The following is a 17986-nucleotide window of genomic DNA, read 5'->3' as shown; positions in this document are numbered from 1 at the left end:
AATTCTTCAAATTTGTAATTCTTAGCTCCACAAAGCGAGGCATTTCTCATTTCGGACTTCATTCCGACATTCTTCTGTAAACATCCACTTTACTTCTACTCTACTTTTACCCCAGTTTTTCAATTATTACCTCTGCTTCTACTTTAAAACCTGCAAGATGGGCTCACATGCAGGTAAAAGTACAAGCACAATCGATGTAACAGAATTGACTATCCCCACATTCCACGCCGCACTGCGCAAGGGACAAACTAGCATCACCAGCGTGATAAACACATACCTCGCCCGCATCGCGCAGCACGAACCAACCCTAAAAAGCCTCATTACAATCAACCCAAACGCCATCAAAGAAGCTTATCAAAAGGATATTGAAACAGAGCAATTCCTCAACGATCCATCTACAACTGGATTTGCATTCCCTCCACTCCACGGCGTCGCAGTCCTTCTAAAAGACAACTATACAACACATGACCTCCCCACCAGCGCCGGATGTAAAGCCCTAGCTACACTGACAAGCCAAAATGACAGTCAAGTGGTTCAGTTCCTCCGCAAAGCAGGTGCTATCATCCTAGCAAAGACCAATCTCCATGAATTTGCTCTCCACGGCACAACCACGTCCTCACTAGGCGGCCAAACACTCAATCCCTACGATCTCACCCGTACACCTGGTGGTTCATCCGGGGGAACAGGTGCAGCTCTAGCGATGAATCTGGGAATGGTGGGATGTGGAACCGATACAGTGAATTCATTACGTTCACCTGCATCGTCGTGTTCGATAGTGGGTTTTCGTCCTTCTGTCGGAGTCATTCTTACGACGGGCATTGTGCCTGTCTCTGAGACGCAGGATGTTGCAGGTCCCATGGCGAGATGTGTAAATGATGTGAGGATATTATTTGATGTTATGCGAGGGGACGAGCAAAGTACTATTTTGAAAAGTGCAAGAATCGAGGGAAAATCCCAACTTCGCATTGGCGTTTTGGAAGAGTATTTCTGCTTGGAGGGCAGCAGCAACAGCAACAATACTATCAACCCGGATGTCCTCGCTGAAAACGCAATTATCCAAGATATAATTCGCAAGGCATTATCATCTGTCTCATCTACATCAACCTCGATCAACATCAGTCTCATCCCTATCCCCAAACACCCCAGCGCCTGGAGTGTATCAACCCTCCTCGAAAAAGCAGATACACAAATCTACGAATTCCAAGAAGTTTTAAACGAATTCCTTGCATCGCAATCAATCATCTCACCACACAAGACTCTCCAAAGTATCGCCAACAGCGGAGAATACCATCAAGACGCCATTACAAGCGTATTCAGTCTTCCACTCTCGAATCCAAAGATATACTCGTGCACCAGTGTAGAATATAAGTCCCGACTATCCTACATCTCATCATTAAAACAATCTGTCCGTGATATCTTCGCTCAATACGCAGTCGACGTCCTCGTCTATCCGCACCAACGACAATTCCCCGTTCCAATCGGGGAGACAATTCAGCCTAATAGGAATGGAATATTGGCTGCGTTGACGGGGAGACCTGCTATTTGTATACCTGGTAAGCTCTACTTCAATTACGTCTTTCTCTCTATTTCCTTCTAAAGCTAACGCATTCAATCAGCTGGATTTAGCCCGCCTACTCTCTCTGCTCCCAGTGGTATACCCATTGGATTGGAATTGATGGGTCAGGAAAGAGGTGATGAAGGATTATTGGATTTGGCAGAAGTCTTTGAAAGGGTTCTTAGAGCTAGAAGAGTGCCGTTTACACAATAGATAGAATTATTCAGAATAGATCATTATCTTCCAAGAATATTGGGGTATTCATTGGCACTTCTCACTACTGTTGCTCCTACTGCTGCCGCTGCCGCTGCCGCTGTGCTCTCTTTATACTCCAATAGATTGACTGTACTAATCTAACCCATGCATATCTAATATAAATGCAAACAGACGCCGAAGAAACATGGAAGGCTGAAACAAATCTACATTCCCCGATTAAACTCAACCATCCCAGCATGACCACCTCGTTCCCAAAACTCTTCCTCCAAGCTACTCGCGCTAATAGCCTGGCGCTGCGGGAAAGCAGCTAATGCCAAAGGCAGTGCAAACAAAGATGTACCCAGAATCAAACCAAGATTAACAGGGAGAACCATACGAGGACGAGCCTTCAACCAAGCAGTCTTCTCCAGACGCACCAGGATAAGAGGGGGAAGGACCATGATAGGCGTGGCGTTCAACACACGACTAATAGCCGTTTCACCGACGGCCAGAGTAGCAGCCTTCTTACTCTTACCCAGGCTCTCGAGAGGCTGGACGTCGTCACCGAGAGATTCGCGCTTGGCACGCTCCTCGTCCGAAAGGACGGGGTAGACGTCGATACCGCGGCGAATTTCCTCGCCGCGCATAAGGAAGACGTTCAGAGCGGAGGCACTGGCGACAGCAGCGAAGGGGACAAGACGAGAGAGAATGAGGCGGGTGTTGGGGGAAATTCCCTTCAATCGAGGAACGAGGGCATTCAGACCCAGGGCCACGGAGCAGGATGCGGAGACGGCCATGAGGTATGATTTGGCGATCTGCGATGTGGAGAGGGGGGGTGGATTTGTTGGCATTGGCATTGTTGATAGCGACGTTAAGCGACTGGTTACCGATCTGCCAGAGAAGAGTGCCGGTGGTCTGGGTGTGTCAGTTGTGCGACAATGGCGTTTGGGGGGGGGGGGGTCGAGCTTGATTCTCACCTGGAGGCCCGGGGTGAGCATGCCGGCCGTAACGACCAAGTTGGTCAAAACATAGGCCGACATACGGAAAGGGAGTGTAACGGGTTCACCAGTATCTAATTTTCAAGTATCAGTCAAAGGATCTTCATTTCTCACGGTTATCCTCGGTCGAACATACCCGGGTGCAAGGTCGAGTCAACGACCTTCTTAGCCCGCCATAAATCCGGAGTCATGGCGGGGATCTTGTTCTGCTTATAAGAGGAGATGAGGCCTTTCGCCTGATCTAAGCCAGCAGGCGAAACCAGCAATGTCCTGAAAACATTCATTTAGCAATTGTCCTGCACATCGGAGTCACCCTCGTAGACTCACCGAGGGTCAGAGAGATCCGCGGCATGGCGAACTCGGCCCCAATAACTGGTCAAATCATATTGAGAGACTGGAAGGTCCCGAGGACCAGGAAGAGAGCCAGACATAGTCTGAATATAAAACGAAAGACGATCAAGCGAAAGATGAAGAAGTCCGGGAAAGTTCTTTGCGGGGGAATTTCTTTAATTTTACGATAAAAAGGCGGTGAGGGAGATAACGGGCAGCCTTCCGAGAAATTTGAAGAAATGGAGGAATTCTATTGGAGAGAAAAGTAGAGGAAAAAAAAGAGAACAAATAAGTAAAAGGTATGAGATAGACAAGTAGTAAAGTAGTGTGGGAGTACAGAGGTATCATCAATGGCAGAAACAATTAAGAAAATAAATGCGGGAGGTGGCCCGACTAAGTCAAAGAACCCGGCGAGAAGAACAAAAGAGAGGGGGAGGTCGTCATGATGCCAATATATAAGGGGTTTATGCAGCCACGGCAGGGTTACCGGAATCGAAAGGATTTGTGTGCCAATGGGGAGGGAGGTCCTCCACCATAGCTGGACCGGACTCGGATTTGCCGTGATGGAGTTTGGTCACAGAATACACATACGTAGAAGGACGGGAGGTTGGACCGTTCTAACCCGACACATTTAGTATGTAGCCAGTGGGTACACGATTCACTGTGATAATTAGTATGAGTTTCGTAAAGATGATGCATAAGGGAGAAAGGAGAAGGGAGAGGAAGGCTCACCATTGAATCATTAAATGGCCGCCATTATCCATCGAACGACAGATACAACGTGTGCCGTTGCTGGGATTACTATGGCGGTCGGTGCTTGGGGTAGCGAGATCAGGGTCTGTCATGGTGGTGGGAGAAGGGTTTGATTGGCGAGTATGGATATCGAAGTCACTGTGTAGGCGAGGAGGAGAGGACCGAAGATTGGCAAAGGTATGCGAAGATCGTGACATGCGGCCTCCATATCCAATTGTAGACGGTCTTGCTCTGGGGCCGCGGCCACGGTCCTTCAAGACTTGGCGGAGGGCATGTTGAGCATCGCCACTGTCGGATTCGTCCTCTCCCGGCAGGGCCTGTGATGCAGTACTACCTCTGGTGTATGTCGCATCAGAGTGTAGCAACGAGGAATGTCGCTTGGGTGTTCGCTTGACAGCCTCTGGAGAACCCCGATAAGTCGAGCGACCACTAGCACCTCTAGAGGATCCCGGCCAAGGGGACATACGACTGGAGTGTGATGAGCCCACGGTAGAAGCATACGAACCCTTGGATGGAGGTCTGGAGCCTGAGTCGCTGCGGGACAATGATGATCGGTTCTCGAAAATAGGGAAGGATGATTGAGATCGGGGAAGAACAGGATATTCAGAGTACTCGGCCGGATCAGCCTCGCTTTCGGTGGCAGAGCCATCGAGATCCATGCCTGTCAAAGGATCTGTCAATCCGGTTGGATTTTCGTCTGCGGGCTTCATCTCTGCCTTGGCACGGCCATCCGAGCCAATTCGTAGCACGACCGACGATGAACGAGTAGGGATACGTGCAGCAACAGAAGCTGAACGACTAAGTGGTGCAGGTCGCATGGTTTTTATAGGAGAAGAGCGACCGGATGCTCGACCCTTTGAAGGGCTTTTACGAATGCCATTAGTCGAAGCCATCAAACCTCCTGCTTGACTAGATGGCCGTGATGAAGAGTTGGTGATAGCCGTGTGAGTAACACTGCGAGTGAGCCCTGGGCGTCTTCCTCGTGGTGTAATGTCTTCATCTTCATCCTCCTCAGAGAAATTATCAAAAGACCGTTGGGATCCTCCGGGCTGACCCAGCGCACGACGCAGCTCCTCACGCTTATACTCTTGGGTTTGGTGGTGATATGGTTGTCTGATGCCGTTGAGAGGTCTTCTTTCTGGACTGAGCTGAGGTCCGCCAAATCGCCGAGCAGGTGAGCTCAGAAACATCGCCGGGTCTTCGGCCTTGGCAACAGGTCTTCGTGGAGAGGTCGAGAATGGAGCAGGGAACAATGCGGCATCCGTTGGAGGAGCCGAGGCGATGCCAAATGGCCCGTGGAAATCGGGTAAGTCGACAGATCCATCGATAGCAGGCAATTGGGGGAAATGAGTATTATTGAGGGAGGGAATGGCGTTGGTTGACTTTCCAGCATGAGCACTGAGACCGGTGCTTGGTAAAGGGATATCATTACTCGAGGCCGAGCTTTGGTCTTGATGATGCGGTTGATCCCAGAACAGTCTTTGTTGCGGGAAAAATGGGGCGCCTGTAGAATCCAATGAAGCCAGTTGAAAGAGATCAGGCGAGGCCTGTAAATTGCCAAACATCCGTGGAGACTCCCCTAGCAGACGACTCGGGGTTTCCAGATGTCCTCCGTTCTCCATCTCCGAGCCGGAGCCAGTCAGCGGCTCAAAGTCCGGAATTTTCCTTCTGGAAGCACTTGTGGGAGGCGGAGTTTGCATTGAAGCAGCCGATTTGGCTGAATCTACCGTTCGTGGGCCATCTTCGCTCATAGACTCCAAGGGTTTCACGGGACGAATACGTCTGACGGTATCGGATTGGTGATGGTGGTCTTGGGAGAGATTCTGACCCAATCTCTGCGGGGAACGAAGGAATTCTGGACTCGAGGCATATGGGTCGGCAGTATCCCAAGTGACTCTTGGATCAAAGAAGCTGGATTCAAGTTTGGGAGTAGTGAAGGAATCGAGGGGGTGGGTGGTAGGCGTCCTCGTAGGCGTCTGAGGTTCGCCGGGGTAGCTGAAGCTGAACATGGCGGGATTCATTAGCATCATCACGCATGTTAGAGCAGAATTAGAAGCAGCAGCAGTAGCAGCAGTTGTTGTAGTAGTAACAAGCAATCAAGATAACAGCAAAATTGTGTAGACAGGAGGTATCCCACACACACACACCCCGCACATTAGGAAGGGGGGGGATATAGCATACCTGTGGACAGGGGGATCCCAACTCATGTCAGCAGGACCCAGCAACCATGGACTGCCAGGCAACCTTAGGTTAATCGAGGGAAGGAATGCTCGACAGGGAGCATGGAGGAGGAGAGGAGAAGAGAGGAGAGGAGAAGGTAGGTGGAGGTGAAGTTCCCAATTGGTAGGGGTGAGTTGTGAGAGAGAGGAGGTAGGATGTGGTGATAGTATAATGGCCGTGGTGTAGTAGATGATATGGTGATGATGGTGTAAATGAGGCTGAAAGTGAGTAAACGAATAAATGAGCGAGGAGTAAAATGAATGAGAGAATGTTTTTCTTTTGCTAAGTTAGTCCAGATCGATTCGTGGAACCGTTTGATTCTTTTTTTTTCTTGTGATCCACTGGTGTTTGTTCCTGGTTCCTGCATAATCGTATATGCATCTGACATCCATTTAGGGCAAACTTGTATCTATACACATCCACCCTATACTCTGTAGTACGATTATCTACTCAACACTTACTACTTTTAACCATTGAGCATTCTCTATCTATCATGTACAGTATAATCTACTTCTTTTTATTTCTACTTGACACTTCTCCAGCTGAATTCAGCTGCGCCAGGACCCGCTCAGCCCCGTACGAGCCCCGATTGGCGCCCACTCGAGAAATCAGAAATCAGCCGGCTCCATCGAAGAAGTTTTAGTGTGTCCAAGAGTCTTGTGAGTCGTCGAGAAGGCTGCTAGTCTAGTCTCGTCTAGTCGAGTCATGACGACATGAGATTACTATCCTTAAGATATCCATGAATTGTCCGGAGTCCTGGAGTACAGTGTACATTACAACTTAACTATCGTAGGATCGTGTACTATCTACTAGATTACTGAATCTAGATGTATACACAGTGTAGTACTGTACAACACTAGTCTTACTCTGTCTGCTGTACTCCAGCTCTGCCCTGTGCAATTTATTCAGGTGATCGATCTGATCTCCCCCTAGTAGGGATAAATCCCATCCCAAATCTAGGAAGATCCAGGAGTTCAAGGTTGTTTGTTCCCCAGGAGACCCCCTTGCGCATAAACCGGTTTGTCTCCCGCCTTGCTAGACCAATTGAACCCTAGTCACTTCTACAAAGTAGATTATTTTATGAACTTGGAACCTTGGATCATACTATCTTCGCATAATACTACATCGGTCAATTGTTCTTACTTGAACTCCGTGGATAGCTACGAACTCCCGTGTAAGATCTGGTAGATCGCGTTGATCTCAATCTCGCCTCTACTGGGTACAATGCGATCGGAAGATCCCCCCTAGCACTGTGACAAAGTTAATTTTCTCGAGTAGACTCTTTATTACTGTACATAATATTTTGAATATTCCTCGTCCAATCCAGATCCATCTCTTGTATATACTTGAACTACATTTAAGTATACTTCATGGTTGGTTTTTATACAAACTTGAAGAGCAAACCATAGGTATCACGTGCCTCAGTGTTTACCCGGTAATTGCATTTTCATTCAAACAAAACCATCCCTGTCTATAATAAATCTTGTATCGACAGTGTATTTTATTAATAACTTCGAATTCCACCTCTATATTCATTCAATCTACACATGAATATCTTATTAGCTCATGAACTATACTTAGTATGTATTTCATAGACTGACAATGTTTGTACTCCACGCTAAGCCAAAACAGAGGCCGCCTTCCCCTTTCAGTTTCCATTTTTAAATTCAACTTCAACTTCAACCAACTTCAACCACCAAATATTAATGGAGTGGCGCATTATCAGTAAAATGTTGGTCGTTCCTTGAATTCCATTGTTTGTTTCCCAGGCAGTATCTCTTTTTTTTTTTCTCTTTTCTTACTAGCGTCGTCACTCTTTTATTCTCATCAACATTTTCTTTGTCGATTGTTTTTTGCGGTGAAGTGTATCTGCCCCTAGATATCATCATGTCGCGATCCAAGTCTTCTGCAGCGAAGAAAGAACGTCGCAGAATTACAAGAAAGGCACGAAGGGCACGAGCAGCGAACTCAGTCAACTCGGTCAATTCGGCCAAAAAATCCAAATCATCCCACCCATACCCCCTCCGCTCTTTACTTGGGAAGGCTGATAATCAGCCACTCTCTACTTTGAATTGTCCGCTCCCAAAGACTGGCCCGAAGACTGCCTCAAAGGCTGCACCAAAAGAGACAGCAAAACCACAAAAGAAGGAGAAGAAGAGTGGAAAGATAAGGAAGCTTGCTCGATCATCTGATCCTTTGGAAAAGGTTAGTATCTCGCGCTTTTCTGCTATATAATACTGATTCGAAAACGCCGCAGCATGTCCGGAGTTATCATCCTATGCCTAGGGATTATGTCTTTGTTCCCAAAGGAAACGTGTACATCACTAGACACTGTCGCAGCAAAACGAAATCAATTCAGAAAACGGTCTACATTGTGTGGGTAAGTTTATCAATTTCAGTTATCCACCTATAGCCACACTCACATCAGCTAGGACAGGACCGGCAGTAAGAGCTTGGGAATTCGAGTCCCATCCTCGATCCATTCTGAAGTGCGAGAGATGTCATCAGAAACAGCCCAACATCGCGCCCTAATTGTTCAAGCCAACAACACCAAGATTCTTGCTCATGGACGCCGTCTACTATTGAAGGAGTATCCAAAGGTCCCGCCAGACTCACTGGAAACAATCCTCAACCATGCTTTCCTCAAGGGTTCTGGCCGTGTCGGTCGCTCAAATGTGTTGACTGACAGGCGAAAGGCTTTGCTGGCAGTACAAGCTTACATCAGACATAATCTCACGTCTTATGAATATCTACTGAAGAGAAACAAGAAAAGAGACGAAGCCCGCAGGGAAGTGGAGCCTCTTGTACGGGCTATCATGAAATCCTGGATGGGCGTGAGTAGTGAGCAAGATGAGAACCTGGCCCCTCCTGGGACGTCACTTGATGACCCGATATCAATTTCCTCATCCCCTTGCTCTTCGCGAGCTGGATCTGTGATGTTGGTGGACTCGGGAGAATCCGAAGGCGAGTCTGAAGACTGCGCAGAATCTGTTCAATCTACAGATTCCCCTGAAATGCTTTGATCGGCCAAATTTTGCATCACATCGGCGAAAGTGAGAAGAGAAAGGCATACTGCGGATGGGTATTTCGGCAACAATAACGAGAATTATGAAGATTATGAACCTCATGAACTGATGTAAATTACTAGGTTGAAAACCCCTTGTCTTGCTAGTTAGTTAAAAAGGAGCATCTGGGAAAGGAAAGTATCCTTATCACCCTGTACTTGACCACCACACATGAATATACCAGCCGCTGCCACATGTTGTATTACGCATCGAGTTGGTGAAGCAGTCCAGATCTATCCTGCAGATGCACACCACCGCACTACATCAGCTGAGCCTCTGCCCCAGGCTTTACGAAGTCCTCATCCGGACCTGAAAATGAGGATGCGTCCACGGCAATCCAGGAAACCACCCCAGGCCATCCTGAGCCATCCCGACCATGTATCCGAGTCTCCCATCAGCATCGATCAAAGCAGTCTCACGATCCACAGAGAAAGTATCGATAATGATACGCACATAGAGACGACGAGGTGCAGCTCGAGCTGGGTATCGAGGGGCGTTCAATATTTCATCCAGCATCATGGGAGATGGTTGTGGACGATCGAAACGGATACGCGCGCGCGCCATCCGGATTATTTCCACATCAGACAGACGGATTGACTGTTGACTTTCGATCTCGATGTTGAAAGTATGTCGGTAGACGGGGTTGTTTCTGTGGTGTCCGTTGGGCACGGTCAATCCGGCTGTGGCTATTTGAATGAGAGAGTATGGAAGAGACTGAGGTGGATGAGTGTCTATCTCCATTGCGTCAGGATCAGTGGGGTGCAGCCGGGGGTTGAGCGAGGAGACTGAGGCAAGATGAGTCCAGGCTTGAAGTTCATTACCGATTTGGGGTTGTTCGACAACAATCGATAAGGCAGTGCTTCTCATTCGATCTGCACGAGCTTGTTCTGGGGCTGGTCTTGCATGCTGTGAGGGTTGGCTGAATACTCGGTGACTTCGATCTCGATTGGATCCTGGACTCCCAAGGGTAAATGGGTATCTTTCTAGCGGGGAGTTAGTTAGTCGGTGCCATTCTGGATGATAATATATATGATCTTGGATTTCAAACTTCAAGGGAGCTAGCTGTTAGGGAAGTATCATACCTCGAGAACCATGTCCACCAGGTCCACCAGATGGACTGGGACCATGTCCGGCTCCACGTTGAGAACCCATCGGGAGTTATGAGAGGATATCAAATGGTTGTGGAAATTCACAATCAAGGGGAATCTGGTAATCAAACTGGCTGAAGCTGAATTTGGGAGATCTGGGGAGAGGATATGGTTATGGTGGAAGGAATAATTTGAAGGAGAAAATGCGTGAGGTGAATAAAGACTCGGCTGGCTAGTTTGTACATTTCAATCACTCAGTGCAGTCATTCCAGTTCAGTATATAATTAATCCTAACTAGAATATTTTCGATCTATTAGCTATCAATCTTAAGGAAGTAGTTCTCTATATCAATCTTATATTAATTAGTACTACAGCATTTATTCTTCTAGTAACTACGTATAATAGATTATTGGAGTAAATACTGTGACTATCACTACTCTCCTCTATATACTCTATTCCTTAACTTCTATATCCAACACTATTCTATTCTATTACTTATATTAACCACTAAAATATACAGAGTACACTGTATATAGACTATGTATACTACAATTAATTAATTAACTACCACTTTCTCTTTTTGGCTAGTAAAATGACCCACAATGATCCGTCCACCAACCATCCTCTGCTACTCTCTCTCTCTCTCTCTCTGCTGAATGATGTACACTAATCCTTAATTAATTTTTGACTCTTCTCTCTCACTTCTTCAATCATGGCTCATCACCCATTATGAGGCGATTTAGGCCCTCCACCTCGAACCGGCGCAAACCTCTGCTTGTCGTGACATTGCTACTACTCGTCCTGTTGCTCGTCAGGAGTTTGCCAGAGTTGCGACATTCTCTCCACTTCCACGCGCATTCCCACGTGGATGGCCGACCGCGATTTCTGTATCGCTCCACATTTCGTGAGAATCCTGACTCAATTTATGAACAAAAGCTATCGGAGGCTCTACGCGATATCGAGCGCCAACAAGTCACAGTACATGGTCCGTCTGGTCCTGCCGAGGAGATAATATGGCAAATTATTCTGGGAAAAGAACCGGGCGCAGAACAGCGGGGCGCCGATTCTCTACGGTTTGAGGAGAAGAACCCCGAGTGGAAGTATAAAGTAAGCATCTTTGGGTCTCTACTATCTTTGGCTACAAGTACTAATTCATGATTCAGCTGGTCACTACCGAATGGGCGGAGGAATTTATCACCATTACCCTCGCATCGATACCCGGCCTAGCAACTCTATACCATGCCTATCCTCACCATGTCCTCCGAGCCGATCTGCTACGATATCTGATTTTGTGGTATTATGGTGGTTACTATGCCGATACCGATATCTTCCCTGCTCGGTCCATCAAGTCATGTCCGTCCCTACAGGACTCCTCCATTTTTCAGACAGACGATCCGGATATCTCTCTTGTTGTGGGTGTGGAAATCGATGAACCCGAAGCCTCGGCTCAAAAGATGCACGATTGGCATTGGGTTCGAAGTTACGGCTTCATCCAATATACGATCTTTGCCCCGCGTCGATTCAGTCCACTTCTGAGAGAAGTCATCGTGCGAGTTCTCTCCCATACGAAACGCCACTTGGACGAAAGCAATATCTTCCTCGGTGCAAGGTATAACGAATTGACTACCTTGGAAATCACCGGTCCCGGCGTCTTCACGGATGCTATCTTGGACGTGCTATCTGACACCTTACCCGCTTCCCATCCCTTTGTCACTGAATCGGTGAAAGCTGACACAGCACTGGGAGAATTAATATCGCCATCCACGGGGGGGCCTAACACAACGGGTGACGTGGGCACCGTTTTCTAAGCTTAGCGGCCCCCGCTGTGTTCAGGGATCTGATGCCAAGAAAGGGGCTGAGCTTGGCGGGCTGTGTGTCTTACCCATCAACGCATGGGGGAATGGTCAGAGACATAGCGGAGCCGAGAATTTTTTGAGTGCCCATGCTTGTGTGAATCATCGCTTTGGTGGTACTTGGAAACCTTGGAAACAGAGTTGGAAGAAATATCTTGTTGGTTGACTTTGATTGCTGATCACGATAGAAATCCCTTTGTATAGAGTGAATAGGAGTGTAACAATTACACATGTAAACATAGCCTGTGCATTATATCCATTGCATGAGATCAAACAATTGAGCCTACTGTTTCACTCAGCTGAGGATGACCACCTGGAAGAGCAGAGTCGATCGAATATGTCTGCGCAAGTATCAGAGGATCGTTCACGTTGTGTGTTGTGTAGGCATGGACAGTCTGCTCGCCGGCTGCAGCAACCTCCTGATGCCGGCTTCTCCAAAGTATTTTTCTCTAAGACAACCCGGTCCTTGCAAACAGGGACTAATAGATCCTGGCCGAGGATATGGCCCTTGTCGAGGCTTAAGCAGTATAGAGGGTAGGTGTTCCATGGACAATATCCTCTCTGTGATCCTTAATTCCAGGGTCGTAAAGGGTCGAAGAATGATGATCATCTACAACACCTTAGCCCAACCATAAAAGCCGAATTGTTTGTTCGGTAGGAGGCTCTTCGTAGATTTCAATCAAAGATGTCAGAATCACCTGGCTGATGTTGGAAAAGTGAGTCTGGAGCCCCGATACTAAGCCTCGAGACAAATGGAAACTGAATGAGCTAGAAGCGCTCATTTCATAAGTATAAATTAACCAATTCTCTGCTTGCGTCGGACCCAAACTTCTTTGTCGTCTTCGGCATCTGGGACATCCCGTAGCTGAACTTCCCACACCTTTAGCTTGTAGCTCCCTCGATCTGCCTTGCCAGTGATGATATCGAAGGACCAGTCATGCTTAGGACACATTATCCCAGTAGACAGGGCAATTCCAAAATCTTCAATGTCAAATAGATTGCCCTGAGAGAGCGGAAATGCCGAGTGAGGACATTGCTATATCAGTTCGGGTCAGCCATTGTATCTGCGAAAGGGCCTGACACTATCACTTACATGATCAACAGCGTGGACCTTTCCCTTGTACTTGAAAACAAGAACTTGATCTTTCATATCACCCGGCATATCAATGTCTTCGACCGGTTCGGAAGAGCCGCCCTCTTTCGGGACGTTGAAGGCCTTGCATCGTGGCGCAATTCTATACCCCTCGTCGTCTCCCAGATCCGGTAATTCGGAAGAGAGACCAATCCTCTGCCAGGCGGCTCCAGCCTGTCGTCTGAAAGGATTGAACATCTTCAAAGGAAAACAGACGTTCTTTCTTGAGATGAGTCCGTCGTTGGAGAACAAGTTGGCGTGAATGTTTTCCCAATGGGGAAATTAGGGCTAGCCCCGCGCTATCCCCAATGCGTGAAACTTCTTAGCTCTTCGCAATCGTCGGATCTTCTCAACTCCAACCCCCGCGCAAAATGGAGCACCCTGAGCTCATTGAGTCTCCGCGAAAGCGGCAGAAGACCGAAGCAGTCGACGCGACTGATGTTGCAGTGGATGCGCTGCCTGAGGTCAGCATCCCGGCTGAGAATGCTCAGACGTCGAAGGAACTCGAAGTCGGTATCACCGAGTTCGTGACCCCAGAAAATGAAGGTTTCTCCGGTATTTTAAAGAAGAGGTAAATAATTGAAGCTGGTTTGATCAATTTGGGATCCCTGCTGACCACCTTTGCAGGTATACCGACTTCATGGTCAACGAAATCCTACCCTCCGGCGAAGTGCTGCACCTCCGATCTACGACTGCGCCGAATTACACAACCAACCAGACCCCAGAGCAGACGCAAGAGCCAGAAGAGCCCGCCAAGGAGGAGACCCCCGCTGATTTCACCGTGTCTGATGAAGACAACACACTCCTCGCCGAATACCTCGGTGCCGACAAGGCTGCTGAAACCATTGACATGCACAAACAGGCCATGTCATCGCCGAAGGCAAGACCATCGGAGTTTGGAAAAGTTACTGTCGCTGTCTCTGACAGGGACCTACGAACCAAGATTCACCAAGCTCTCCGCCGCATCTTCAGATCGCAGCTCGAGTCCACCACCGACGGTGAGGGCAACCTCGACATCTCGCCTGCGCCGAATCGCTTCAAACGCAAGCCCGATGGTCGAGGCCGTGGTGGTCGCGCCGCTAATGGTGGAAGGATGAGCTGGGATGAGCTTGGTGGCCCATACTTGCACTTCACTCTTTATAAGGAGAATAAGGATACTATGGAGGTTATCTCATTCATCGCGCGCACAATGAAGGTCAATGCCAAGATTTTCCAATTCGCTGGCACCAAGGACCGACGAGGTGTGACTGCTCAGCGTGCATGTGTTCTCCGTGTCCAGGCAGACCGTTTGGTCAATATCAACAGGACGCTTAGAAATGCTATGCTGGGTGACTTTGAGCATCTGAAACATGGTTTAGAGCTTGGTGACCTGGGCGGAAATGAGTTCGTCATTACTCTCCGAGAATCTGAGATTCCCGGTATTGATCTGAAAGACCCCCAGGCTGCTGTTTCCAAGGCTACTGAATTGGTCGGAAAATCTCTCAAGAACCTTCGTGAGCGAGGATATTTCAACTACTACGGCCTCCAGCGCTTCGGTTCATTTACGACCCGCACGGACACCGTTGGTGTGAAGATCTTGCAGGACGATTTCCAGGGAGCAGTGGATGCTATCTTGTACTATGCCCCGCACGTTCTCGCTGCAGCCCAAGAAGGCACCTCTTCGACGGCCCCGATTAGCACGGATGACAAGGCGCGCGCCGAGGCCATCCATCTCTTCCAAACTACCGGGAACATCAGCGAATCTCTGGCTAAACTTCCGAGAAAGTTTTCGGCTGAGGCCAACATCATCCGTCACCTTGGAAAGTCAAGGAAAGACTTCCTTGGAGCGTTGCAGGCAATCCCGCGCAACCTTCGCTTGATGTACGTCCACGCATACCAGTCTCTGGTGTGGAACCACGCGGCCAGCCAGCGTTGGCGCCTATATGGCGACAAGGTCGTCGAGGGCGATCTGGTTATTGTTCAGGAGCACCGTGAGAAGGATACCGCAACCTTAGAACCTGCTGGTGATATTGATGCGGATGGTGAGATTATCATTAGACCAGAGGGTGAGAATAGCGCCGCGGCCGCCGAGGACATGTTCGAACGAGCTCGGGCCTTGACAGCCGAGGAGGCTGCAAGTGGCAAGTATAGCATCTTTGATGTCGTACTTCCTCAGCCTGGATTCGATGTGATCTATCCACCCAACCAGATGAAGGATTTCTACCGTGAGTTCATGGGAAGCGAGAAGGGTGGTGGTCTTGACCCCTCCAATATGCGTCGCAAGTGGAAGGATGCCAGTCTACCAGGTGGTTATCGCAAGGTCTTCAGCCGTATGGGCGCCGACTACTCAGTTGATGTGAGACTATATTCCGAAGACAATGAGCAGTTCGTACAAACAGACCTGGAGAAACTGCGGGGAGGCCCTACCGATGAAAAGGCCTCCGAGTTCCAAGGTGACAAGCTGGCGATTGTCCTGAAGTTCCAGTTGGGCTCTAGCCAGTACGCCACCATGGCTCTTCGTGAATTAACCAAGGGCAAGATGCAGGAGTATAAGCCTGACTTCGGAGGTGGTCGATAGATTCTGAATCTCTTCCATCGTGAATGAAAATTATCTGATGTATATAGGAGGGTCTCGTTCACCCGATATCCCTACGAGACTGAGTCCAGGGAAATGGTTTTACGACTAGAACATTATTATATACTGAAGAGTTGCAACGAGTGAAAAAGTCATCAATGTTTATTATTCTGTACATCATCGCATCATTCCAAATACTCACCTAACGCCATGCTCGATAAACAGAAGAAATAAGAGGAATACCACCGATCCTACCGCCACTCATACTAGTATAGACGTATAAACCCATTCATCGCAAGTTCCCATGGCCATTGCCATTGCCATTTCCACTTCCACGATGTTCATCCCCATTATCCTCGAAAGAAGAAACAGAAGACATATCATCAAAATCACGCTCACGATTCCGACGAGACACAATCGAGATATCATCATCATCATCATCCTCCTCCCCATCCCGACTGTCAAACGGCATCCTCGGTGTCGAGGTCATAGATGCAGTCCCACTAAATCGAGGCAGATCTTGCTGCGAAGCACTCCGTCTCTGATCCATCGGAACAGCAATAGTAAGACCAAGTTCCGTATGCGAGTCGTTAACACCAGGCCTTACCGAGCTCGGATCAAGATCAAGGCCTCGGTTGGATATATTGGTTACGGAACCAGGAAAATGAGATATACTCGACATTCCCGGGTTGGAAGTTTCGACCTTTTGAACGGCCATTAATTCCGATGTCGATATTCCTCTTTGTTGACCTGTTGCGATATCGTATGCTGGGACTGTATTGCGGCGTTTGCGACGTCGAAGGAAGAAGAAGATTAATGCTCCAATGACGAGTAGGCCTACTATGGAAATTGGAAGGGCGATGGCTAATTTTGTTTTTGTGGAGCTTAGACTGTTTGAAGCTCCGGTGTCTGTATTGTCTGGTGATTCTGTGGCTGTACTTTGGGCTGTGCTGGTTTCTGATGCTGACATTGATGATGACGTTGATGTTGATGTCGTCGAAGAAGAAGTTGAAGAAGTTGAACTTGTGCTCGAAGATGTTGTTATTGAAGTATGGGTGCTCGTTTCTGCCGATGGCTCTGGAGAAGATATAGATGTGAGCGGCTGTTCTGAGATGCTGGCAAGTTGCATGTCGCTACTCCATATCTCATGAAGTACATGCGTTAACAGATGGAGACTGCTCACTTGATATTGTTGTTTGTGCCCATGTTGCAGAAAATTCTGTGCCGGGTTGGCTTGTCTGAGCTTCATATGGATTTGGCTTAGTTATGCCGGTCTGGCCAATAACCTGGTCATTCAGACTTTCTGTTTCTGATGCTCCTTCGGCTGCTGTTTGAGCTTGGGCATTCTGGTATGTGTTTCCCAAATCACCATCCGGTTGAGGAAAAAATCCGCGTGCCATGTCAGCCTCTCCACGCTCAACAATCTGGACTATATCATCCATGACGTCCACGGTAGCCGGGCAAAGGGGAGGAATTGTCGGGGTTCGGAGTCGATCAGTTTTTAAAAGAAAAGAAAGGCTGATCCGGGGGTAAAGACAAGTGCAACACAAAGGAATGGGGGCCGAAATGGTGCTCTTCGAATGAGCATGAACTAAAACACACGCTTTGTTCGCCACTAGTACTTTTTCCTCGTTCGTGGTATGCCGTGGTATGTGCCAAAATGCTGTGAGATCCAGTTGGAGACAAATGAGTACTAAGATCCCATATAAACTAAAAGTGCAGACTGTCAGGTGGCGTAGAATACGGCCGTTGGACGGCTCCTAGGTGGGGATCTTCCCTTAAGCACTGCCTCGGGACTACGAATACTTCGAGCTAAGATTTATGAGGTGCATTTGAAGTACAAACAAGGCTAAGGCCACCGCTTGAATGAGCGGAATGGTAGCCGTGTATGATGGAAGAACAATGAATGGGCAATATTAATACTGGGTTCCGTAAAATTTGAATACACGACTCTAACAAAGAACAGTTCATCGTCATCCGAATTCATTCAAAAGGAATGAATGAAGACCTCGTGGACGACGCTGACGCTGTTCTATAATTAATTCAGGATCGGCGTCAACCCTAACTTGATTACGTTTAGCCCCACGCAGAGTGAGGCTCCCATTTTCAATTCTTCGGCAGGGCAACGCGGGTGAACAAATATGCTTCATTCTTATGGGCTATTTCTGGAAGATCAATGGAATGTTTGGCAAATAGTCTTCTTGTCAGCCCCTCCATCCCCGCTTGAAACACGAGAATTCTTC

At 48.1% G+C, this 17986-nt stretch overlaps 9 protein-coding genes across 9 annotated transcripts; 4 read left to right on the top strand and 5 right to left on the bottom strand.

Moving 5' to 3' along the window:
- Window positions 1-157: 157 nt before the first annotated feature.
- On the top strand, window positions 158-1768 carry N7469_003175 (amidase; the record flags this gene model as incomplete). The annotated part of the gene is made up of 2 exons (XM_056642095.1): window positions 158-1553; window positions 1617-1768. 2 exons carry the CDS (start codon window positions 158-160, stop codon window positions 1766-1768), a joined length of 1548 nt encoding a protein of 515 aa, XP_056504589.1.
- Window positions 1769-1974: 206 nt separating this feature from the next.
- On the bottom strand, window positions 1975-3179 carry N7469_003174 (sideroflexin family transporter; the record flags this gene model as incomplete). The annotated part of the gene is made up of 3 exons (XM_056642094.1): window positions 1975-2822; window positions 2885-3018; window positions 3076-3179. The coding sequence occupies 3 exons, from the start codon at window positions 3177-3179 to the stop codon at window positions 1975-1977; spliced, it is 1086 nt and encodes a 361-aa protein (XP_056504588.1).
- Window positions 3180-3806: 627 nt separating this feature from the next.
- Window positions 3807-5861, bottom strand: N7469_003173 (PHD finger domain protein; the record flags this gene model as incomplete). Its single annotated transcript, XM_056642093.1, has 1 exon — window positions 3807-5861. One exon carries the CDS (start codon window positions 5859-5861, stop codon window positions 3807-3809), a length of 2055 nt encoding a protein of 684 aa, XP_056504587.1.
- Window positions 5862-8329: 2468 nt separating this feature from the next.
- Window positions 8330-9074, top strand: N7469_003172 (DUF2293 domain-containing protein; the record flags this gene model as incomplete). The annotated part of the gene is made up of 2 exons (XM_056642092.1): window positions 8330-8431; window positions 8484-9074. The coding sequence occupies 2 exons, from the start codon at window positions 8330-8332 to the stop codon at window positions 9072-9074; spliced, it is 693 nt and encodes a 230-aa protein (XP_056504586.1).
- Window positions 9075-9404: 330 nt separating this feature from the next.
- Window positions 9405-9983, bottom strand: N7469_003171 (uncharacterized protein; the record flags this gene model as incomplete). The annotated part of the gene is made up of 1 exon (XM_056642091.1): window positions 9405-9983. The coding sequence occupies one exon, from the start codon at window positions 9981-9983 to the stop codon at window positions 9405-9407; it is 579 nt and encodes a 192-aa protein (XP_056504585.1).
- Window positions 9984-10933: 950 nt separating this feature from the next.
- On the top strand, window positions 10934-12223 carry N7469_003170 (uncharacterized protein; the record flags this gene model as incomplete). The annotated part of the gene is given in 3 exon segments (XM_056642090.1): window positions 10934-11311; window positions 11368-12003; window positions 12014-12223. The coding sequence occupies 3 exon segments, from the start codon at window positions 10934-10936 to the stop codon at window positions 12221-12223; spliced, it is 1224 nt and encodes a 407-aa protein (XP_056504584.1).
- Window positions 12224-12853: 630 nt separating this feature from the next.
- On the bottom strand, window positions 12854-13387 carry N7469_003169 (Rieske (2Fe-2S) protein; the record flags this gene model as incomplete). Its single annotated transcript, XM_056642089.1, has 2 exons — window positions 12854-13093; window positions 13151-13387. 2 exons carry the CDS (start codon window positions 13385-13387, stop codon window positions 12854-12856), a joined length of 477 nt encoding a protein of 158 aa, XP_056504583.1.
- A 173-nt stretch (window positions 13388-13560) lies between these two features.
- N7469_003168 (pseudouridine synthase PUS7) lies at window positions 13561-15746 on the top strand (the record flags this gene model as incomplete). Its single annotated transcript, XM_056642088.1, has 2 exons — window positions 13561-13760; window positions 13817-15746. 2 exons carry the CDS (start codon window positions 13561-13563, stop codon window positions 15744-15746), a joined length of 2130 nt encoding a protein of 709 aa, XP_056504582.1.
- A 286-nt stretch (window positions 15747-16032) lies between these two features.
- Window positions 16033-17185, bottom strand: N7469_003167 (uncharacterized protein; the record flags this gene model as incomplete). The annotated part of the gene is made up of 2 exons (XM_056642087.1): window positions 16033-16820; window positions 16927-17185. 2 exons carry the CDS (start codon window positions 17183-17185, stop codon window positions 16033-16035), a joined length of 1047 nt encoding a protein of 348 aa, XP_056504581.1.
- Window positions 17186-17986: the final 801 nt, after the last annotated feature.

The sequence above is a fragment of the Penicillium citrinum genome (assembly GCF_028827155.1).
Source record: "Penicillium citrinum strain IBT 23319 chromosome Unknown utg000002l:1.0-3833315.0:1.0-3834789.0, whole genome shotgun sequence".
NCBI classification, from domain to species: domain Eukaryota; kingdom Fungi; phylum Ascomycota; class Eurotiomycetes; order Eurotiales; family Aspergillaceae; genus Penicillium; species Penicillium citrinum.
The sequence above is the reverse complement of the archived record's forward strand: the minus strand, read 5'-3'. Positions and strand labels throughout refer to the sequence as shown.